Here is a 25,749-nt window from a genome sequence, read left to right on the forward strand (position 1 = left end):
TGCCGCCCCACCTTTCTCACATGTAAACATGAGATATGCGCATTTTGAACGTGCATATCCTGGGGGATTATTGTATTTATGAAAATATTAAAGAATTGCCAGTTTATACAGAATGAATAAAATTCATGGCGTTTCCATCGACAGAGGTTGCCATGAGAATGAGGATTTTGTGTAGTAACAGCAACACCACACACCTCTAACTCTTGCCGTTTGCAAATGGACAAATCTTGAATGTTATATTATCATTTTATATTTACCAGCTGGGACTTTTCTGTCTCAATTAAATTAACCAAACATCTACCATCTTTTATTTAAAAATAAACCAAAGCACAGCTGTCCTTTATTAACAAAATAAAACAAATTACAGCAGTACTTCCCAATATCAATTCAGAACAAATCAATTCTGCACTTTGGAATTTGCCTGGCCACCGTTTTGCTAATGAGGCACTGAATATGCATGTTAGTGCCTCATTAGGCTACTTCAAATTGCCCCATTACCATGACACTTCCAATAGGAGGAGGCGAGTGTAGACACAATCTTAGCCCCACTCCTTCCAGGACCTGGAGCTGGGCCCCCACTTTGCCCCAGGGCCCATGGTGGCTCTTGGCTCCTCTGTTTGTATACCGCACTGATGGGTGAAACATACAAATCAGAGCAGAACCGAATTTTAATGCTCTCAATATAATCCTTAAAGCTGTCTACACCACAACTGCTGACCCCTCTGCTATGAGTGACAAGGACTAAATGAGCTTGGGGATTAGAATTTCTTGCATGTAGACATGCTGGGTGGAGAGACAACGGCAGAGCAATGGAGAAAGCTTTCACTACCATAGTTCTATGGATGTAAACCATCAATACGCAGACCTGTCAATTCAATCAGAAATTCACTCATTCTAAATATGTCTGCAAGTCTCATGAGAGCCCACCTGAGGAAGTACAATAATTTAAATTATTTAGCCACAGAGAAAGGCCTTGCCACTCATACAATGAAAAACAACATTGCCAGGGGAAACAGAACTAGTTCCTTTAGTCTTGGCAAGAATCAGACCAGCTGTGCAATGTTCCTAATGAACCAATCAATCAGTTAGGCAAAGGAATTGTGTGCTAACATTTACTGGAGTTGGAGCAACGACCCATATCTACCAGAAACTGTTTTTATTATTTTTGCTGGTGGCCCTGGACATAAATCTTATAAACAATCTACTTGGAGACAAAGAACACATTCCTGAGGACCACACAAGAGTGAAAGGAAATGTATGTCAGGAAAAAGATGACTACATCAGACAAAGGCAGTGACTTTAGTTACTATGAAACATTCCTGAAAATACTTATAAAGAGGCTTAACTTTAAAAGTATCTAAGTAACCCCAATCAATGGGACTGAAAGGTAAGCACCAGTGGTCCTGCTAATTTTTTCATCCATGTGAAGAATAAATTATGTTATGTGCACCAAAGCATATGAGGATATGCAGCACCAATAAAAACACATGCTGCCCAGTGTGAGAGTCTGTGGGTGCTCTGCTAATCAGCCAGGAAGCACTGGAATATCTCCTGGGCGGCTGCCCAAGTGCTCAGTTTATTGGTAACACTGGGGGTAAGCACTAGCTGGTTTAATAGTGAAAATAGCATGACATGTAATGGACTGGATTTTTCAGATTTGTTCAGTTCTAACGGCCCCAGGTGCCCTTTGTATCACAAATGAGGAAAGTTATTTTAACGTTTTTGCTACATCCAGACAGACCTACAACTGTGCCCTTTCAATATGTACAAAAAAGCAGGTGTAACCTATAACCGTGTGTTCTCTACACTCAAAGCAACCACTGTGTGTATACAGTCATGACCCACCTAGCCTTAAAACCAGTTCTGCCACATAAAGGAGCCTGGCATAATTGCTGAGCTAATTGAAAAGACAGGGTTTTTTTTTTCCCTTGCAAGCAAATAACTTGCTTTAACCCAATTGTTCCTGGGTTTGCAATTTAGGATAAGCAAACATCAAAGGATCCAGAAGCTGGCTTTGCACTGGAGAACCAGGAGCTTAGTTTGTGGTGCTGGGCCCCTGACCTGGCATTTTAATATTTACGCTTCTATATTTAGCCAGAATCAAGGGGTGAAAGCTGGGCCCCACTGAAGTTAATGGCAAATCTCCTTCCATTGACTGCAGTGAGGCCAAGATTTCATTCAACAAGAATGAAACCTCCCAGAAGTTTCTCTTTGGGTTTGGTATGGGTGTTGGGCAAAAGTTCTTACAATATCAGATACAATTGGTGGGGAAATTTCCTGTTGCTCTACATTCAAGCAAAGCTCTTTAGGGAGTTTGCATTATGTTACTGAAAGCAAAGGGTAACTACAGTAGTGGCACTTTCTCTCACTGCAACGAATGTGTGAACTCTCCCCTCAGACTAGACCCAAGCATGCCCTGGTCTGCAGTGAGATAGGAGGGATTGCACGTCGGGAGCTCTCCATGCTCCCCAGCGTGCAGGAGCTGCTCCCACGTTTGCCTAGCCTGCTGTGAAGTACAGCCCCACCTCCTACCTGTCTCCTTTGTGTCCCCAGGCAGGTATACTGAGGAACCATCTCGGAGCTCTGCCTAAATCAGAGATGGTAACATTCCCAGCCCTATGTGAACCGTGGGCTCCTGCACCCTCCCTGCCAACACCGCCACACGTGCCTGTCTACCTCTGTGGGCAGCTGCAACAGTGGCAGCGTGCTATGTACGCTGCTGTTCACTGGTCTCTTGGTGGAAGGTTTTTCTACTACCCCTTTTGTAATCCCAGCTGGAATACAGGCAAAAATGGGGTTGAGGGTTTCGTCCTACTGCCGAGAAGGACATCTGACCACACCACAATGCAACCATGCACCATTCAGGCTCCTCTCAGGAAGAGATCTAGATGAGAGCAGTGAGGCTGAAGAAGGTTGACAGATGCGTGGGCAGCGCTGAGTAACGGAAGCTTGCACAAGACCTATCCAGCCTATCTGGCTCCAGCCAATACTAAGTGTCAGTTTCATAATCCTCCAGTTCTCAGAAAACGAAAAATAGTGATACTTTCCCCACAGGCAACCCCTGCCAACCTCAGACCTCATGCACAAGGAGTCTGCAGAGCTTGGCTCTCTCGTCACTGAAGTAAATGGATGAGATCCAAATAAATCCGACACCCTAGAAGGGAAATGCTGCTGTAAAACCCCTCTGAATCACTATGTAACTGCCCACAGGTACACTCAAACCTGGGATCTCTGGAGCTTAGTGCAGGTTCCTCTACAGCTTGAGCTAAAGTTCAGCTGGCTCTCAGGCTAGGCAGTAGAGGACACTTATTCTTCCTCTGTGAAGTGGTCTAGGTACCATTACATGGGACAGGTTACCACACAGAGGTGTGTGGGTTACAACTACATACACAGAGCTCAACCTTGGAAGCATCAGAACTACCATATGGCAAGATGCAGTGGCCTAAACCAAGGGAAAACATTAGTTCACTACTCTGATCCCTGCAAGGCAAGCAGCAAGGACTCTGACAGGTACAGTAAAAGACAAGAGATATGAACAGTGTTCTAGCAGCAATTTCTTCTGCACAGTAGTTTCAAAGCTAAATTAAGTCAAAATTCAGCTGTAAACTTTTGAGAGGACAGCCATAGTGTTTTGTTCAGAGTTGCAAATGTTTCAGAGTTACCAACAGCCTCCATTCCTGAGCAGTTTATAACACCAAGGTTCTTCTGGGCATGCAAACATCTATGATTTTATCTGTAAATAACACCCAACCTCCTCTTTCAAAATGAGGTAGTTTCTTTGTTCCCCCTTTTGGCTCTTGCTACTCTCCATGTCCCTTTGATATAACTCTCCCAACTTTCTTTGGATGTACTTGCCAAAACACTTATGCAAAGGCATTGGCTTATGAATATCAGAACTAACACACACTTTGGAAACAAACAGTGGAATGATATTTGTCTGTGGTTCAGGGAGTCATAGGAGTGTGCACACTTACCAGTGCTAAGGAAGCCAAAAACTCCAACTCGGTAACCAGCAGTTACAACGATGACATCACTGACAGAAGCTAGGTATGACCCATCTATGACTGTCCTCCCTTTCTCCCGCTCACCGCTCACACCATTGTGGAAGAACAGCAGCACAGACATGTTTCTGCCCTGTAATGATCACAGACAAGTAATGCAGAAATGAGTTTGCTTGAGAATAATAGCAGCTGATACTTCAGGTCATTGCTATGAATCTGATTATTTTCTCTTCTGAAACACTGCAAGCAATTCACAGCTGCCTGGTAAGTGACACTTATGAGAGGAGAACTGCCTGCCTAGAGTTAAACTCTGTTTATTTACTGGTTACCAGTTCCTGGACTAGACTATGCACCACTTAGCTGAATCCAGTTTCCTAACCAAAGGGTTTGTCTACATGGGGATACTCAGGAAAGTCAATCTGATTTAACTAAAGATGTGAATTTAAAGTGGATAAATTAACCTGTATTATTAAACTCAGTATGGATGATCTTATTTAGAATTAAAGTGGCCTAAATCCAGTTTAGCTTAATTATCTTCCAAAAAGTGAATTAAACTATATCATATTAAGACCACTTTAATTCTGAATGTTTCCATAGAGGGGATTAACACAGTTTAAATTTACACCTTTAATTAATTTAGATTAACTTTCATGATGGGGCATCTACACTTAAAAATTACGTTAGCTTAACTCTGTGGTTCACAGGTGTGAAAAATTCACATCCCTGAGCAGTGCAGTTAAGCAGGCCACGTAGTCTGCACATACTCCTAGTGGACTTCAAAGCCATTGAGGGTAAGGCTCATCAGAAATCCCAATAGGAGGAGTCTTGCGGAGCTCTCCTGTGTTTCTGGCTCCCTTCGGTGGGTCTTCTGCATGAGGCTGAAGCCTGTCTCTGGTGTTAAGAATCATTTTCTCGTAAAAGTGGCCTCAATTTTCCGTTCTGCAGCTTCATCCCATTATTATATCCTCTGGGACCTTCCTATATCTGTCATGGATGATCTCAAAGGTTTTGGCCCTGCCATGAGTGCAGGGGACTCAATGACCTCTCAAGGTCCCTGCCAGTTCTAACATTTATTGATTCTATAATTTGCCACCTTCCTTTGCTCAGTGGCCGGTCACAGACTTTAAGGCCAGATGAGACCACCATGTCCATGGAGTCTGACCTCCTACATGTTGCAGGCCATGAAAACTCAGCACCCACTCCTGCAACAGGCATATAAACTCTGTCTGAATTTTCATTTAAAGATGTCAAGCTGCATCAAATCCACCATTTTCATGAGTTTAAACCTGTAAGTGACCCCTGCCCCATGATGCAGAGGAAGAGAAGCCAGGGGAAAATTCCTCCCTCCCTGCAGATATGCCAATCAGTTACACTCTGAACATGCAGACAAAAGCCCCCATCCAGATACTTGGGAAAGAATTCTCTGTAATAACTCCACCCTCCCCAGCTAGTGTCTCATCACTAGCCACTGGAGACAGTGGCTACTAGCAGTCATAGACTGGTTACATACCTTCTTTTGATTTTAAGCCTAAAATTATTGATATCGAGTTTATATCCATTTGTTCTTGTGCCCCCTTACAACGTAAATTAAATTTTACCTCCTTTACCTAACTGTTATTTATCCCTTTGATGTATTTATGGAGAGCAATCCTAATAGATCACTGGGCTGTCTTTCTCTCTCCTGGGGACTTCATTTTTGTTATCTTAAATTCACCAGGACTGAAACTGTCTGCTTTCGCTCTTTGCATGTGAATAAAAACAGCCTACCACAATAAGGAACAAGAGCATGCTATTCTGGGGCATATTATTCTGTTCCCACTTTCTGCTGTAAAAATACAGGGTCTGATTTTCCTTTCATTTACTGCAGATTGGCCCACATGGCTCTGCATTGACCTCCATGAAACTACTTCTGATCTGCACCCATGAGTGAGAGGAGCATTAGGTCCAGAGATTCTCCAAGAAAAAAGGCTCATTTGATAGTTAGGTTTGTTGTAAAAACAATATTTTCAAATATGCCCATGTCCAGAAAGTGGTAGCTCGTGGGAGTTGGTAAGCTTCCCGAGGCGATGACCCAAAGTTTTTACTAGTTATGATTTTGCACAGAAAGTAGATAGCAGTCTGGTGTTGCGGCAAGTGAATAAATAGCCCACTTCTAAAAGAGACAGGAAATTGTACTTGGACAGCACAAATAATACTAAAGACAAATTGCAGGCTTGTACCCTGTACTTCAGGGTAGCTATTCCAATACGGCACTAATGACAGATGCAGCAATTTCCTGAAGTGTCTTTAACAGATCTGACTATATTAAGTTTATATATCATTGTTGGTCAAGTATCAGAGATGTAGCCTAGTTAGTCTGTATCTTCAAAAACAACAAGAAGTCTTGCAGCACCTTATAGACTAACAGATATTTTGGAGCATAAGCTTTTGTGGGCAAAGACCCACTTCTTCAGATGCACCTTGGATAGCATGCCCTGTTCAATCACTGGATCAGGAAGCAGGCACTGAGTCAGTTTAAATTCTGACTATCTGACGAAGCGGGTTTCTGCCTATGAAAGTGCATGCTTGAAAGTATCCGTTCATCTATAAGGTGCCACAGGACTTCTTGTTGTGGGTCAAGGGTTTTTTGTAATTCCCTGGCTGCAGGGGTGACCTCAGCCTGCCCAGAACTAAAAACCATTCAGGAGTTGTAACCTCTGCAAAGAAGCACCACCAGCAGGAGAGGCTTTCAGATACTGTTTGGAACTGGATTCTCCAGACAGCAACTTACAAAGTCCTGAGGCATATATAGAGCTGACAAATTTCAACAGCTTTATCACCACCGGAAACCTAAGACTGCAACTCATTGTGAGTCTGTGTTTTAACTTTGCAAATAATTCTTATGTCTTTTTCTTAGTTAATAAGCATTCAGTTCATTTATTATGGGATTGATGACAAATGTTTTCTTTGGTGTGAGATCTAAGGTGCAATTAGTCCTGGGGCAAGTGCGTGGTGCTTTGGGACTGAAAGTAACCAGAATAGTTTGTGATACATGGTGTAGAGTACCATCTATCAGAGAGTCAAGCTTGCCTATGTTACAAAATAGTTCAAAATACCCAAGCAAACTGTCTATCATTCCATGTTAAGGATGTAGTAGCGGCTGAGGCCTTTATCTTTGTTATTTGGGGGATGGAATCTGATTAGAAAACTCCCATTCACTTTGGGATTTGTGCCAGTCTGCCCCAAGGCTGGTATTCTTGCTTGTGAGCCATACCAGACAACACAACAGCAGCGTTTTGCTACACCATGTTCTAGTACCAAAATACTCACAATGCGGGCAGGCACAAACACATTGAGGTACAAGCAGTCTTCACTGACAGGAGAAGATTGGAGCAGTCCATCTCCAGGTTGCCAACAACTATCCCTAAAGATACAGGCTGTGTTAACTGTGGCTGACAAAACCAGCATTATTTTTGCATTGTTGCAGGTCATTTTACTTTGAGCTGTAGTTCCATATGTTTTATGCTTCTGTAGCACCTTTATATCTGTGGATCTCAAATATGTTTCTAGCATTCATCTCACAACCTCACCAGGAGGCAAATGAAGCATATATTTCTTTATTAAGATCTAGGATAACAAAAAGAATGTCTATCCAGAGTTATAGGTGCCCAAACAAATAATTAACAATACAATAAATACTGCAAAATCCCAGCATCATTCAAACAGTTCTTCACCAGACACACAACCGACCAGACACCTGCAGAGACTCCTTTCCATCCTTTCGTTACCACAGAGAGCTTACTGCCAGCCCTCTCTCAGAACCCTATCAAACAAAGCTCTTTTGCAGCGTGTTGAAAGGTCAGCACACGTGAGCCAATTTGGACTAAAGAGAAGTCCTACCTCCTGAAAAACAGGCACATCTGTGCTGTTTAACCCTACATGGAAAAGGCTTACAAATTCAATAAGGATGAAACCACCAGGGTTCCACAAAAACCACCCGAAAAACTTGCAGAAATATCTTAAAGATTGTTTTCAATTGCCATCAGAAATCAATATCAGGGATACAATTCTCTGTTCAGAACTTCATGTGGTCCAAATATATGATAAAATTATCATTGTTTGTTTATTCAAAGGTGCTGTATAACACTACAGTAACATGCAATGGTTTAAAATAGAAAGTGAAGATGCACATTGAATGGAAATTGCAGGGGAAAATCAGGATGGGCAAACCACACATTCCTTGGGTAAGAACGTGGCCAGGACACAACATTAGTGAACTTAGTCATGAAAACACCGTGGTGATTTAAAAAAAAAAAAATCACAACCAGAGCCTCATGTCTACATCTCATCCAAAAGTCTGTACCGCCAGCTCCAGAACTCCCTGAACAACATGTAAGGGAAGTGGCTTGGTACTGACTCGGTCACTAGCGCCACCTATTGAATTGAGACCACAGGTGCTGCAACAACTTGTGGTTTCTTGAGGCTCTCTTATCCAAGTATGGCCCAGCCCAGTTCTGATAAATATGTATGGAAAATGGTCTCTCATCAATAATATGGACCTGCTAATTTGTTTTTTTTTTCACTCCAAAGAGATAAAAACATTGTGCTATAAAGATGCATGGCCCCTAACACCATAATGATCTGAATTCATTATATACACCAGGAAACCAGGCAGTTTAAGGCTTGTGTGATTCTCCAAGTATCAGAGAGGTAGCCGTGTTAGTCTGTATTTTCAAAAACAACAAGCAGTCCTGTGGCACCTTATAGACGAACAGATATTTTGGAGCATAAGCTTTCGTGGGTACTTTGCCCACGAAAGCTTAGGCTCCAAAATATCTGTTCGTCTATAAGTGCCACAGGACTGCTTGTGATTCTCCAAAGCACTTCTCCTTGTAGCTAAACTTACAACTATGAATGGTGCTTTTAATCTTAAGTAACAAAAGATAAAGGCTGATATTTTCAAAATTACCTAAGGGATCTGGACAGCCAGTTCACCCATTAAAATTAATGGGAATGAGGCACACACGGCCCTTAAACAGCTTTGAAGATCTCAGCCAATTCTTCATCCTGAGGGAACAGATGATTTCCAGATGGAGGCAGAAGAGGTGGCTAGCCCTTATCAGAGATGTGCAGCTGATGACTGTACACAGCATTCTGGCTGCAGTCACCAAGAACTGGTGCTGTATGTGTTACTGCAACACTGTGTGTGCATATCAACTGCACATCTTCAGTGTGCACCTGAATAAACAAGCTGAATCTCATCAGATCCCTCAAGCATATGTCAAGCTGTGTGGCTAATGTGGTTACACTACTGACACCCACATGGTTCAGGCGCATGCTGCAGTGCCAGACCACTGAAGGCTACATGCTTTCAACTACCTGAGAAAGAGGTCTCCAGTTGCTGTCACTTCTTGAGTGTGTTATTAAAAGCCTTGGTAAATAGATTTCAAGTACTGGACCTATTACCTGTCCCCCACATGACTGTGACAGGTTTACTCTTGATTACTAGCCTTAGTCATCATGGGTCCTGGTCAGTGGTACGGAATTCTAGGACTGTCTCCCAGAAAAGGTCTGCTGGGGCCCTTTGCTGGGTCTGTCCACATCTCTTTCACATGAGTACAGAAGAATGACCATACATCATCAGACCAATGACCCACCTAGCCCCATATCCTGTTTTCTCTCACTGGTCTATGCCAGATGCTTCAGAGGGAATGAACAGGGCAATGATCAAGTAATCCTTGTCATCCAGTCCCAGACCCTGACACTCAGCGATTAAGGGACATCGTATTACGTGGCTGCTTTCCAGGACATCTGGGCTAATAGCTAGTGATGAACTTATCCTTCACCAATGCATCAAATTTATTTTTAAATTCAGTGATACGTTTGGCCTCTATATATTCCTGGGAAAGGCTTACTCCTTTGTTTCTCCCCATCAACTGAGAAGAGACTGCTAGTCTCTGTACCAACAGGGAAATGATCATTTTTCCTGAAGTGGAGGTTCATGTTTTGTGGCCATCTCACAAGAGTGGCCATACTGGGAAAAACCACGGGTCCATCTAGCCCAGTGGCCAATACTTCAGAAGGAATTGCTAGAACAAGCAATCACCAAGTGATGCCCCTCCTGACGTCCATTCTCACCATCTGGAAAACCACAGTTAGGGTGACCATCCCTGCCCATCCTGGCTAATAGCCATTGATGGGTCTATGCTACATTCTCCCATTTCCTTTTGTGTCACCTTCTTGCAATATGGCTCAGTTTTGTTGGCTTCATGTGTTTTGTATGGTGCTTTCGATTTCATGGAGCTGAGATGCTTTGTGATAGGAGCCCTATAATAGTTTAAATAAATGCATATCTACTATCATGCTATTTTTGTGGTTGCTGCATTTTTTTAAAACCAGGTGCCCAATCCAACATTTAAAGATTCCAGAGGCACTGGTATGTTGTACAAGTGCATAGAATCTCCTGTCTTTCATTAATAAACTTATATTTGTAACAGGTCACTTTGACTCCCCTGGGCTAATTAATGACAACTGGTTTCATGCGACAAAGATGAATGAAATCTTGCAAGGTAACATACCTAATGCCTGCCAAGCCCCCCTCCAATGGAGCATCGAGTTGTGAACCACAAGTTATTTTCAGAATCTTGTATGTTACTTAGACCAATTCAATTCAAATTTATGTTTTCACAGATTTTAAGGCTAGAAGGGACCTTTATGATAATCTAATTTGATGTCCTGCATAGCACAAGTCAGAGAAGTTCATCCTGTAATTAGTGCATCTAGCTCAAAGCTCAGCAACCAAAATAAGAACCATTTTTTCCAATTCAGTTAAAAAACCTCAATAATTCAAGAGCTGCAATTCATGGGAATACAAGATGGTCCTTAATAAATAATGTCAAGCCGCACTTTTTGTAAACCTTATTTTTAGAACAGCACACACACAGTTTGTAATGTGATACATGTTTACTGCAGGACGTTCACAAACGTTTTACATATTCTTTTTCCTTACACTTTACATGTGTGTTTGTACCCGTCTTCCTGACTTTCACTTCCAAACTTTCTCTCTTTCCAGAAGACACTGGGGGAGTCATCCAATGTTTTGAGATCACATATCATTTGCAATTTAGATATGAGTTGTTCATTTTTGGGATTTTAGACAGTCACCATTTATCAAAAATAATCAGGAGGTTTTTTGTTTCATTTTATTTTTTAAACTTTGCATTTATAGCACCAGGAGCCACAAAGAAGTCCATAAAGAGCCACACATGGCTCTGGAGCTGCAGGTTGCAGACTCCAGATCTAGCCCACGACTCTGATTTGAGCAAGAGCACATCTGCTGGATTCAATGAATTGAAAACCAACCACTCAAACTGCATCAAGACTCTCCAGATCTCACCAAGGCTGAAATATGAGAGCTGTAGGAAAATAAGACATAACATGGAAGAAGCACTAATTTTTGAATCTATTATTTATAATACACTATATTGAGCAGAGCTAAGTACAACATTTGGGAAGTGTGTTGTATTAGGGGGGTTTTGTTAGCACCTAAATGTAATAATTTCAACATAGCTAGTCACGTATACTAAATCTATGCTCATCATTATGGTATCTGAGTGCCTGAATGGATTTAGATCATCATTGACAAACAAAGGCCTCAAAAGACTATTCAACAACACGCCTACTTACCGAAGCACAGTAGCATTCCAGGATTGCAGCCAGGTAAACGGCTCTGGAGGATGAAAGCGGTTCTCTGCTACTGGAGGCACTGCATATGGAATCCCAAGAAACTGACTCACATTTCTCCACTCGGAACCAACCCGGACTACTTGGGCCCTGCCGATCAAAATTCCGTGGGATGGAATGTTCACAGAGGAAGTCAAATCCGTCTCAGAGAGGGGAGAAAATGAATCTATTTGGAGAGGGGAAAAAATTGTTTTCCATGGAAGCCCAAATCTCATTTTCAAAAGGGCATTTATGTGCGCAAGAGACCAAACCTTTTTCAAAAATGCAATTTAGCCTCCCAAATCTGTTAAGAGTTGCTGCGCTCAGCAGTGCCTAATTACCATTTTAAAATCTAGGCCTTATGGACCCTGCCTCTTTCAACATTAATGGAACTTAGGCTTCTAAGCCGCTGATGAAAATTGTGCTCAATTATTCAAGATTTAGCCTCTTTCAAAGTCTTTTTTGAAGACCAAACTTGTTGCATGGCCCCCACCCTTTATCTCCCGTTGCACTACAACATCACAATGATGATAATTTTGGACGTTGACACAACAGACACACAGGGAGGTGCTCACATGCTTTTTATGGATGCAGCATAACACCCCTCCCCCCACTCCAACAGGGACCATCCCATAGACATCATGTGAATGGCAAGTCTAATGCTTTGATTCTAGCAGGGACTCCACCAGTCTTGCTTGTGTCAGACCAAACCGCACACTTCCACAATTGGAGCCTATTCCTACATGGTACTGCCTTGCACATACCTTGCTTCAGATAGATGTAAGTCGCTGGCTCCTTGAGTAAGACTCGGCAGCTGTGGCCTTGCAGGTTGTGTGTGCATATTTTTGTATCAGGGTAGAAAAGGCATCGTATCGCCGACGGCTGGATTTCAAGGGTACTCACTGCGCAGGACTGGCTCTTTGAACAGACTGGAGGAGGGGGAGGCAGACAGACAAAGAAAAACAGATGCCAGGTATCTTCAAAATATCTAATATTTCTCAAAAGAAAACGAGACACAACCTGAACTAGTCTGCACCCTCCTGCTCCCCAGTATGTGGCCTGAAGCACTTCTCCTAGCCTGGCTTGACCCTTCTTGTCAGGCTGGGGCTGGCCCAAGATATCTGCCCTTCACCCTCTGCATGAAGAGAGGGAAGCCCAGCCTCTGTTATTGCTGCTCACCTCTCCCCTGCTCATTCCTCCCCAGGTCCTCTTTGGGGCACAAGTGGGCATTTTCCCCATATCCCGTCACCAACTGATCAAGTCAGTCAAATCAAATGGGACAAACGCCCATTTTTGCCAAAAAAAAATTGGGACCATCAGGATGGGGCTTTAAAAAAAGGGACTTATGGTAGCCTAATGCCATCACACCTCTCAAACACTTTGCGAGGAGATTTTTCAAGGACATAGAGGAAAATGAGGTTCCTAACTCCCCCTGACTTTCAAATGGGGCTGAGCCACGTTCTGCCACCGTTTGCTTTTGGAAATCACCTTTCCTAGCAGTTGAAAGTATTTATTTAATAACAAATAAAAGGGAAATTCCCCTTGCTGCACTGCAGCTTGGAGGTAGAATCCCCAATCCCGTGACAGGTACATACTAGTTCTGACTGAGCTAATGTAGTAAAACTGGCAGAGTAGCTACGGCAGCCTGGCTCCAGCTAACCCCTTGGGCATGCGCTTAAGAACTCGAATGGGACTGCATGCAGGCAGGCGGCCCAAGCCCCCAGACACACTGCTATTTTTATTGCATTAACTCAATCAGAGCTAGTGATTGCGTGCCAGCCAGTGCTGAGAATGACACCTCCAGCTGCACCATAGGAGGGATGACACTGCATGGAGAGAGAAAGAGAGAGAGAGAGAGCCTTCTGCAGCAAATGGAAATTTTTACTCAGAGCATCCACTTCTCACTTTAGCCCCTCTTCCAGGACTTGCTGGGATGAGAGCAGCAGTTCCCAACCTTATTGAGATGGGGACCCATTTCGACAATTCAAGAAGATGTTGTGACCCCAGGCAATTCAAAAGCAGGGGTGAGGAGGTTCTCCCCTGGGAAAAGCACACCCCTCCACCTGCCCTGCTTAAGTCCCTCTCAGCTGGGGTTGCCAGATTTTTGGAAAACTTATGTGGGACAGGCAGCCCCACCCACGGGATCCCCAGCCAAGGCTGCCTGTCCTGCATGAGATTTCCAAAAACTGGGGCAGGGGCTGGGAGCTGGCTGGGGCATGGAGACCTGGCTGGCAGCACCAGCCATGGGATCCCCAGCTGGGGTTGGGGGGAAGCCCTGCAGCTTGAAGCCTGATGGGGTGCTTAGACCTAGCCAGGAGAACCAGCTGCAGGACTCTGGCTGGGGGGAACCCCCACAGCCCTGTGGCTTGAAGCCAGCTGGGGCACTGAGCCAGGCCAGCATCACCAGCTGTGGGATCCCCAGCTAGGGTGGGAGGGAACCTCTGCAGCCCTGTGGCTTGAAGCTGGGGGGGAGGTTCTCAGCCCTGTCCAGCAGCACCAGCTGTGGGATCCCAGGTGGGGGTGGGAGACCCTGCAGCTGTGCGGTGGAAGCCAGCTGTGGCATGGAGCCCTGACCAGTTCTCAGCCCCCTCTGCCCCCACCATCCAAAGGCTTAAACCTGTCTTAGACCCCCACCACCCTGTCCACCCCACCTACCTCACAGGAGAGTTCCAAGCTGCTGCTGCTGACCCCCCACTGCACCTTTGTTGGTCCACCTCCTTCCCTGCCCAGATCCTCCCTTCCCCCACCTGCACTGGGGCAGTTCCCTGCACTGCAGGCTTACATGTGACTGGGTTTAATTGGTTTCAGGGAGGGAGCCTGCCTGCCATCTGTTAAAGTAATTAAACTGAGTTCCATTTCAGCACCACAGGGCAGGGACTGGGAGCTGAGGAGGAGTCAAGTGGCTGCAAATGGCTCCTTAAGAGCCCATCTGGGGGCCCTTAGAAAATCTAATTGCAACCCAAGTTTGGGTCCTGACCAATAGGTTGGGAATCCCTGGACTAGAGGTTTATTGAATAGGGGGTTTGAGAGTGAAGGCTTTGATATACTGATTGGAAGTCCTTCACATTTGGAAGTCCTGTCCCTGATATCCAGGCTCAGCTTAAACCTACCTTGGCTAAATTTCAACCCATTCCTCCTAATTAGGCCTCCGCCCACTGTGTGTGTAATCCTGAACAGATCCTGGAGCCTTCAAATAGTTGTAAGCAGGTATCGCATCCATCTCTTAGTTATTTTTAGCTTAAATACACATAGTTATCTCTTAACTGATTCTTACAAATTAATGCCACCACTGTCTCAAACATTCTTCTTGCTGGGGTCATGGCTAGTAGATGCTAGAAGGTCTCTGGACATGTGAGATGTCCACATTATCCCAAAACAGCTGAAAAGGATGCCATTTCTCCAGATGACTTTTTGTTAGGCCTTTCATTAGGTATATTATTTCAGATCCCCCTTCCCAACTCAAGATGTACTAGATTTGAATTATTCAAAATGTTGGTTTTTCTCAACAACACACTTCACCCTCGTAAGTTGGTCCTTCACATTCTACAAAGCCAAAAAAAACCAAACCAGAACAAACCAAAACAAATGAGGTAAGCAAACCAGCTCCTCACCTGATAGACAAAACTCTCTCGATGCAGAGAAGCCATCAGAAATCTCTCTGCTGACTTGTGCAATGTCAAAGTTTAAGATGGATGGCTCAATGAGCACTGAAGAGGCATCCAAGAACACCCAGGTGTCCAAAGGTACTGTGAGACAAAAAACAGAAAAAAAGATTAACACAAATTAAGGAGACCAACACAAACTTCAGAGGGAATAGCTAGTCAAAGGGGGAAGAGTTGTGGTACATTAGTAGACCTTGATTTATTTTAGGGCTGGCAGAGAAGAGCTTAGATAAACTTTTCAAAGATACTTAAGTGATTGACGAGACCAAAAACCCGCAAAGAGAAGTTTTGTGGCACCTTACAGACTAACAGAGTTCTTGGAGCATAAGTCATTGTGGGTAAAGACCCCCTTGGTCAGATGCATGTGAAGCTTAATGCTCCAATGAATCTGTCAGTCTATAAGGTGTCACAGGAATTCTTGTTCTTTTTGCAGATCCATGGCTACCTCCTGGTGAGATCAAGCACTGCTTTCAAAGGTAATGGATGGTCAGATTTCTGAAGTTACATAGGCACTTAATGATACAGGTAAGCACCTAGTGGGATTTGCAAAAGCACCTAATCAGAATAGTCTCAGAGGGGTAGCCATGTTAGTCTGTAGCTTCAAAAAAAAAAAAAAGCAACCATGTAGCACCTTAAAGACTAACACATTTGTTTATTAGGTAAATTAGCTTTTGTGGGTATCTGAAGAAGTGGATCTTACACACAATAGCTCATTACGTCATACATAAATTTGTTACTATTTAAGGTACTACGGGACGGCTTGTGTTTTTCTAATCAGGAGAGGCTTCTACCTGCCATTTCAAGTGATGGGAGTTAGGCATACAACTACTTTAGGAGCTTTTATGAACCCCTCTGAGTGTCTAACTGCATTCACCTTTGTGCCTCCATAATCACCTTCATACCTTCAGCCACTTCTAAATGTGGGACTTGCATCCTCAAGTCACTCAATTGCTTTAGAAAATTTTACCCATTGACTTATCTTAAGTTTTTTACATATAGTATCTGCTCCAACTGTCATTGAAGTCAGTGGGAGATTTTTCATACATTTATAGACTTTAAGGTCAGAGGAAATCTTTTGTTCCTCTAGAGCCTGACCTTCCATGTAGCCCAAGCCAGAGAATTTCAGCCAGGGGTTCCTGCATGAAGCCACAATTAAATATGTAATACCAAAATTTTTGGCAACTGTTGTTGTTTTAAAAAATTGGCTCCAATGGTTACCAAAGAAGTTCTCAATGGAAAGCATCCCATGCATTCAGAATTCTTTTCCCATATGCAAATAGTGAAAAATAACTTCTGTGGGTGCTTTCAAATCTGACAAGCAGAAGTTGAAAAAACATAGGCGGAATGGGCCTTTAATTACTTTGGTTTTATTCACTATTTCAGCATGTTATAAAGCAGAGGGGCGTGCAAGCCTGGGAATACCCTCTCCTTGTAATTGTAGGGTGGAGAACAGCTGTTCCAGCTGTGGCATTACAATTACTGGGGAACAGCAATGCCTGCTGTTTGAGTTCAGCTCCCATGCAAAATGCAAGTTTACAGCCATGTGCATTTAATAAAGATTGGATTTAGCCAGTTTAAAGACAGATGGTCTGTAAAGATGGCCAGTACTCTCCTCCTGACCCTCATCGCTGGAAGAGAGCCTCAACTGAGTTGGTCAAAAGGTTTCTCCATCCTCCAAAGCACCTTCTAGTAAAGATTTTGGTGATTCCCATAAAAAGAACTGTGACATATTGTGTGTCTGGCATTGCAAACTCTAGCAGTGAACCACACTTTGCAGAGTTCATGAGAACCAGGAAGTGAAACCGACAACAAATTGATCTTGTTCCATTGTTCAAAGTGTGACAAAAGAATTGTAGGCTTAAATGATGATGAATAAATTACATTTTTAGGCATTCTTTTTTTATTTTGCACAATCTAGGAAGGTAGGAATAAACACAGAAGAAATACTTCAGCTTATTTTTGTCAGCTTGTCATTATCTTAGAAATATGTAAGTTACCCAAGACGGAAAGATGCAATTTGTGAATTCAGAATAACATGTAATTTATTAAACTGGATTATTAAACCAAAAAATACTCTGCTCAAAGTCCCTTGTTATTAAGGACAAGTCCTGTGCTAAGTTTGAAGGCTACATCATCAGGCTCTCCTATGGGGTTCTGTGGAAAGACCCCACAGAAAGAATTACACCCACAAGTTAAAGATCTCCTGCAAAGCTGTGCCGTAGCTGTTATTTCAGCTTTGAGGTTGCAGATGTTTCTGCAGTGCTTCTGCTTCCACTGTCCAGGGACCAACATCTGGTGGATTTATCCTATGCATGAATCCACCAACCACGCTCACATCCCTCCCTTAGCCTGCTCGTGTCTTTGCTGTGCATCCCTCGCCAGCTGTGAACAGATTGTGCAGGAAGAGCTGTGAGTTGTGTACACAACCACCACCATTCTTTCCCCCACATACTTTGGAACCATGATGCTTTTACACTTGAGGACATCTGTGCCTATAACAACGGAGGCTGATTGTTCATTTTTCCCTAATTAACTAAAATAATTAGTTAATTTGGTACCACAGAAATATTTAAGTATGAACACAAAACTACTTCACATTACAAATTACCACATCATGACTGGAAATACAGTCAGTGGGATGGTGAACTTCTCCATGAATTGCATATTAGATAGCCTATTCTTGGATTTTCACCTGAGCTCGAACCACAAAGTATTGGTCAGAACAAGAGGCAAAATGCACAGTGGCCTAGTGATGTGAATAGGGCAAATCTTGTCTTTTATGATACCTAAGACTTCACCATTTTGAAAGCCAAAAGGGACCCTTATAATCATCTTATCTGACCCATGTATGACACAGACCAAAGAATTTACCCCAGTGACTCTTACATCTAGCCCCATACTCTGTGGCTGAACTAGAGAATTTCTTCTGAAAAATATTAAGTCTTTAAAATCTCTGGGGCCGTGTCTACACATGGCCCTCCCTTTTGGAAGGGGCATGTTAATGAGGCACTTCAGAACAGGTTAGTGAGGCGCTGACTTGCATATTAAGTGCCAAATTAGCATAATGGCAGCCAGTCGTGCTTCAAAAGTGCTGCTTTCGAAAGGCAGACTGGCTGTTTAGATACAGACGCTTCTAAATAAACCCCACACTTCAAAATTCCCTTATTCCCAATTCATTTTGGGAATGAGGGAATTTCGAAGTGTGGGGTTTATTTTGAAGTGCCCATGCCTACACATTTAGTCTGTGTTTCGAAAGCAGCATTTTTGAAGCACAACTGGCTGCCATTATAGTAATGAATCACTGAATATGCATGTCAGTGCTTCATTAACATGGCCCTTCTGAAAGAAAGGGGCATGTGTAGACATGGCCCAAGTGATGCAGAATTTCCAATTCCCCTTGATAATCTGTTCCAAATAGCTATTCATCTGCAGTGCTCAAAATCAAGATTTTTTTCCCCTGGTTAAATTTGGGTGACTTTTTTTTTTCCAATTCTCCCTTACACAGTTTTTCAAAAAAATCTGTATTTATTATTATGTCATGAACAAAAGAAGTTTTTTAGGAATGTGACTTTAAGCTGCATATTTTTACATAATCATTACCTTCAACTTTGCAGAGCACAGAATACCAATAATCCAGTTCTGATGGCAAGGAAATGGTAGTCTCTCTAGTGTCAGACACAAAGCTTCAAATTACTAATTATGTTCTTAAAAAAGAGAACTTTGTCTGGATTACATTGTAAGTCAACATTTCTGGTGCATGTTGCTAAACTTGGAATCTATTTTTGCTAGGATAAGTATATTTCCATAACTTCCCCTGACTTGCTTTGTGATCTCAGGCAAGTCATGTGTCCATTGTGTGCCTCCAAATAACAAGCAGTCCTGTAGCACTTTGAAGACCAACAAATTTATTAGATCATGAGCTTTCAGGGGTATGACCCACTTGCTCAGATGATTGGAGCAGCCACTTCAAATCAAGGAGTGGTGGGAAGAGAAGGAAAAGAAAGGAGGGGAGAAAAGGGGAGAATGGGTACCTGTAACTAGTAGGACCAGCAGACAAAGCAAATTAAACAAATCAGCAGTTATGTAGAACTTTAAAGACTGACAAAATTATTTATTAGGTGATGAGTTTTTGTGGGACAGACCCCCTTCTTCAGACTCAAAAGCTCACAACCTAATGTATCATTTTATTAGTCTTTAAATGCTATGTGACTGCTGTTTTGTTTTGTTTTGTTAGCATACAGATGAACACGGCTCCCTCTCTGTTACTGAAGCAAATTTAGTTAGGATGGGGGCTCCATCCCCTTTTTTTCCCCTCTTTCCTTCACAAACCTCCCACTCAATATACCTGGATTTTAAGTGTCTATTTCACTTATTTGAGGAAGTGAGTCTTACCTAGGAAATTTCATGACCTAATAAATGTGTTAGTCTTCAAGGTGCTACAGGACTGCTTGTTATTGTTGAAGCTAGGGACTAACAGAGCCAATCCCTTGTGTGTCTCAGTTTATCCATTTGTAAACTATGCATAATAGTTCATAATAGACAAATTCTGTTCTGACAGGAATAAATCCTAGGCAATGCTACTGAAGTGAATGATATACTCTGGATATATATTGTTACAGAATTGGGCCTAGGATAGCTCTCTCACAGCGGTGATGCCGGGTTCATTTGGCTAATATTTGTCAGATGCTTTCAGATACTCAGATGAAACATTTTCTGGGAGTGTATGGAGTCAGGGTTAGCAATAAGCAACATTGTTTATATCTGTCTCCTAGGGTATGTCTGTGCAGCAACAAAAAACCCGCAATTGGGCCATGCCACTTGGCTGCTGGGGCTGGAGAAGAAGGGCTCTTGTGTTGCTGGAATCCAACTTCTGCAAGCCTCTCACCTCAAAGGGTCAGAGGGCCAGGGCTCCAGGTCCACAAAGAAACAGCCTTGCAGTCTGAGACCTGTGAGCCCAGATCAGCCAGCATGGAACAGCCACCAGAGTCTAGTTGCTGTGCAGACATACTCCAAGCAAAATAAGGAATACAAATTGCTTAGTTAGCCTGATTAGAGGCTAATGGTTAATTGATTGTATCCACCTGTGTGATGTACGCGTGCACACCTGTTTGAGCGTGTAAAGAAAACGATCCAAACATACAGAGAATTCAATGGCTGCTTTGCAACCCATGTTAGAACAGTGCAAAGACTGCACAAGAACAATGAAAAGATAGCAGGATCATACATGGTGTAAGAGGCATGCCCTTTCCTAGGCACAACCCTTGCTCATTTTTTGCTTTAAACCTCAAAGAATTGACCCTTGCATCATTCATTTGTGATCCTTTCTATTCCACTGCTATGGGAATGATTTTCAGGTCTCAAATACCTGTACTAATCACAAAACAAAAAGGCAGTCAAGTAGTAGTTTAAAGACTAACAAAATAATTTATTAGGTGATGAGCTTTCGTGGGACAGACCCACTTCTTCAGACCAAGAAGTTTCTCTTTGGAAAGAGAAACTGCTGAACTCTCTTTCATATTCAAATTTGACACATTTACATGTGGTTTGAACCGGGATGCAAATTTTCTGGGACAGTGTAGGGGCTCTTTTGCCTACTTGGCTTAATCTAATTCTTGACGTCCCCCACCCACCGCCCCTCTGCTCTCTGATTTGCTCACCTTGATAATTTTTTTCTGATCTGTCAACCTTGATTACTGTTAGCTGGGAATTAATTATTAGAGTAGACTTTGCTGATTAGTAGTCTCCTTCTGATAACTAACTACCTGTGTCCACAATTCATTCCCATCCACACTACAATATGATCTGAAAGAAGTCCCAAGTCTGATCTAACCTTATGTCATGCGGTACCTGCTTTTTGAATAGCTTACAAGGCACATAAGGTCCATAGCAGTGCAGCTTTGTTAAACGTACACAGTGCACCTGATGGGAGAAGTTACCATGTTATTTATAGGCTACATGGCACTCTTCCTAGCCACATCCTAGCAATTCCTTTTATTGCATAATTATCATAGTCTGAATCCATCCAGCTCTTTAGGTTTTGTTGAAAAAATATAGATGCCTCATACAGAAGACGTCTGTCTTCCGGATGTTTTATGGTTAGGGTATGCAAGATTTAGGGTCAAATTTTCGAAGGTAAAGCAGTACTGGTCTCTCTCTTCTCCCACTGAAGTCAATCATAATCTCCACTGACTTCAGTGGGACCAGAGATAAGCCAAAGCTTTGGACATTCCCACTCTTGATGACTGAAAGTAGAGGCACGTTTACAGTGAAAATACAGTTAAAGGGGTTTAGAACTTTATCTGTCTCAATGGTAGGAAACAAATGGTGACAACTCAGCACAGTGGATGTATAGCATATGGTATGCACCTTCAGGCCTAACAGTGGTGCCTCTCAGCAAATGATTTTGTTCTACCGCTTTCCAAAACCAGCTCACTGGACAAGATCTACAGAGCATGGATTCGCAGATAACACAGCCCTTTTAAAAATAGGTCTAGTCCACATTTTTGCCAACCTACTTGGCTATGAATGAATCAGAATGAAATCTTTTCTTAAACTTACCACATAATAACTATAATCACAAGCTACTTTAACCTACACACAAAGATGTTATTTATGGCATTGAGCAGCACAGTAACCATGGTATGCAGATATGAAAAGGAAGTGAGTGTCCTTTCAGTGGGGCCAATTGTAGTAAGTAATGTAGAACAATAACATACATGAGCCAAATATTTATGCAGTATTTAAAAAGGGTGAACTCCAGCTCTTTAAACTAGATACAAACATAGCTCTACAGCACTGAAGGAGAATGTTGAGAAACGGAAGGTTCTAATCTTACCTAGACATCTGATGTATCCACAGCATTAGGAGGAAGACATCAGATGAATTCAAATTAATAATTTCCAGGCACGTTCCTGCAACTGTTGCTTGTGTATTTAGTTGCTGATCGCACAACTAGTCATTTGGATAATACATGTGAACATTACTCATATGAGTAAGGCTGAAGGACTGGGTTTATATTAACATGATGGTGCGTCTAAGTGTTGTTCAATTTAACATACCTGCAAGTGTAAGAACGGCTTGGGCCATAGCAGGAGTGAACAATCTCTCTGCAGCATGCCCAGATTTTCACTTCTGCCCATTTCTGACTTGGTGGCAGAATGACACATATTAGTAAGTTGCTTCAGCAATGCACCTTCTCTCCCTAGACCTGGCAGTCAAGTGAAAAGCCCTTTTCAGGTGGTCCAGCCTCAGTTAAACCCATGGCATGGCTCACAAGGATAAGGACTAAAGGGTTTTCCAAGATCAGGCCTTTTAATTCTGGGCCAGTCCACAAAGTAGAAGATTTGCCCCACAGCAGAGGGTCAGCACAAAGCCCCATTTATATCTTTGGACTTCAGCTAGACAGAAGCGTTCTTGCTCATGCTGGCCATTTATACAATAGACAAATTCCCTGCTGAGAGGAGAGAGACCTTGAAAGGGGGAGAAAGGAGGAGACTGGTACCTCCATTCCCTGCAGCTTTATGTTTTCCTGCTATCTCATTCAGGCCGTCTCTAGCATGAGCTATTGGTTTGTCTCCTCTGGTTGGATGCTGTGGTACATCCACATTTATTAAACATTTATCCTGAGGAGAGGGACATCACGTACTGGAAATATGTTCTGATAAATATATTTTCAAGTAGAAATCCTTACAGCCATCTCTCAGCCCTTTCTTGGGGGAAAACCTCCCATTATCACAGAACCACAGAAGATGGAGATAATGGTAAAGGGCCTAAAGAATCATCTCAACCATCCCCCAGCCAGTGTAGGGCTGTTCCTTACTGTACCTTGAGGTACATGGGAGATTCACCTGACTTTGGACTGAGTAGGGCCTGTTTGATTTGACTATAAATATCACATTGCTGCATAAAAAAAGCCTGAAGCTGCACAGACATAGAGGTCACCACTTAAAAGATGAACATCTATTAATGGTCACTATGTTACGGTATCTGAGAGTTATCATCATCATCCTCAACAACCACCATGGGCTCAGCGCCTGTTGGTGTCTGATGCCTTTCTCACCATTTCCCTCCATCTTTCCCTGTTCAGTGCGGAGTAGATCTCAGAGTTATGTTCTATTCTAAATACAGAAATAAAACACAGTATCTCAGATAAAAATCTACATTTGCTGATTGTGTTAAGTATCAGATGTCATGGGATCATAGAAATGTAGGGCTGGGAGGGACCTCAAGAGGTCATCACATCTAGCCTCCTGTGCTAAGGCAAAACTAAATATATCTACACCATCCATGACAAATATTTTTCCAAATTGTCCTTGAAAACCTCCATTGACAAGGATTCCCCAACTTTCCTTGGATGCCCGTCTAGAGAGTAATTATCTGTACAGTTTGGAAGCTTTTTCAAACATCTAACCCAAATGTCACTTGCTGCAGATTAAGCTGATTACTTCTCGTTCTATTTTCTGTGGATATGGAGAGCCAATGATCACCATCCTCTTTATAGCAGCCCTTAGAATCATAGAATCATAGGGCTGGAAGGGACCTCAGAAGGTCAACTAGTCCAGCCCCCTGCTTCAAGCAGGATCAACCCCATCTAAGTCATCCTAGCCAAGACCTTTTTCAAGCTGAGACTCAAAAACTTCCAGGGATGGAGAATCCACCACCTGTCTACACAGTGCATTCCAGTGCTTCACCACTCTCCTGGTGAAATAGTTTTTCCTAATATCCGACCTACTCCCCTCCTTCTGTAACTTCAGACAATTGCTCCTTGTTCTGCTATGTATCACCACTGAGAACAATTTCTCTCCATCCTCTTTAGAGCCCCCCTTCAGGAAGTTGAAGGCTGCTATTAAACACCTCTCAGTCTTCTCTTCTGTAAATTAAACAAGCCCAAATCCCTCAGCCTCTCCTCATAGGTCATGGGCTCCAGCCCCTTAATCATTTTTGTTGCCCACCGCTGAAACTGTTCGAGCACATCCTCATCCTTTTTATACTGGGGGGCCCAAAACTTGACACAATATTCCAGGTGTGGCCTCACCAGTGCTCAACAGAGGGGAACAACCACGTCTCTAGATCTGCTCACAATGCTCTTCCTAATGCACCCTAATATGCCATTAGCCTTCTTGGCTACAGGGGCATACGGTTTACTCATATCTAGCCTTTCATCCACTGGAACCCTTAGGTCCCTTTCCTCTGTACTGCTACTTCGCCAGTATATAACAATGCCTGGGTTTCTTCCATCCCAAGTGCAGGACTCTACACTTCTTGTTGAACCACATCAGCTTTCTCTTGGCCCAGTCCTCCTCATACTAGAAGACTGTTAACTGGTCCTCCCTCAGGCTTATTTTCTCAAGACTAAACATGACCAAGTTTTTAAACCTTCCTCCTAGGCTGGGTTTTCTAAACCTTTTATCATTTTGGTTACGCTCCTCTTAGCTCTCTCCAGTTTCTCCACATCTTTCTACACCGCCCAGAACTGGACACAACTCTTAGATACAACACTGCTGTTAATACAACCCAGAAAGATATGGCCTTTTTCTCAGCTGTATAACATTGCTGACCCATATTCAATTTGTAAGCCATTGTAACACTCAGATCCTTTGCAACAGTACTACTACCTAGCCACATATACTCCATTTTATAGTTGTGAATTTGATTTTTTGTCTTAAGTGTAGTATTTTACACTTGTATTTACTGAGTTTTCATTTTGCTGTTTCCGAACAAATTTTCCAGTTTGTCAAGGCTGTTTTGAATTCTAATGCTGTCCTCCAAGAGTTAACAACTCCTCACAGCTTGGCCATCTGCAAATTTTATCACCAAACTCTCTGCTCCATTATCCAAGCCATTAATGAAAAATATTGAATAGTACCAGATTCAGGATTCCTTTGGGACACACATACCCCAAGTCTGACCACAAACCAGTTGATTACTCTTTGAGCACTGTCTTCCAACCATTCAGGTAAACCACCTTAAAATAATTTCATTTGGACCATATGTCCATAATTTGCTTATGAGAATGTTATTTTGGACTGAATCAAAAGCCTTTCTAAAATCCAGATAAAGCATATCTTCTGCTTTCTTCTCCCCCACCCCCATCTACTAGGTTTGTGACCCTGTCATGGAAATTAGGTTGGTATGCCATGCTTTGTTATTGACAAGTCCATAGTGGGCTATTCCTTATAACCCTATTATCCTTTAATTGTTTACAAATATACTGTTAAATAAATCATTCCAGTATCTTTCCAGGTATCAAATTTATGCTGACTGGTCTATAATTACCCAGGTCCTCTTTGCCGACCCCAGAGAGGTTGATTCCTTTACCAGACATGCAAAATTGAACTGCAAGTCAACCTTTACAGATGTGAAGACAAGCCCTGAGTCAGGCATTT

At 42.7% G+C, this 25,749-nt stretch overlaps 1 protein-coding gene across 1 annotated transcript in view; it reads right to left on the minus strand.

The window, feature by feature from the left end:
* Positions 1-25,749, minus strand: part of TG (thyroglobulin) — a 209,578-nt gene that overhangs the window by 82,319 nt on the left and 101,510 nt on the right. The window contains exons 36-40 of the mRNA XM_074984795.1: positions 15,314-15,448; positions 12,467-12,631; positions 11,667-11,889; positions 7,311-7,404; positions 3,975-4,134 (exon numbers count right to left, since the gene is read on the minus strand). Of these exons, the coding sequence (XP_074840896.1) occupies positions 3,975-4,134; positions 7,311-7,404; positions 11,667-11,889; positions 12,467-12,631; positions 15,314-15,448 (777 nt within the window). The remainder of the gene's footprint in view (positions 1-3,974; positions 4,135-7,310; positions 7,405-11,666; positions 11,890-12,466; positions 12,632-15,313; positions 15,449-25,749) is intronic.

Source organism: Carettochelys insculpta, chromosome 2 (genome assembly GCF_033958435.1).
Source record: "Carettochelys insculpta isolate YL-2023 chromosome 2, ASM3395843v1, whole genome shotgun sequence".
Taxonomy (NCBI): Eukaryota; Metazoa; Chordata; order Testudines; family Carettochelyidae; genus Carettochelys; species Carettochelys insculpta.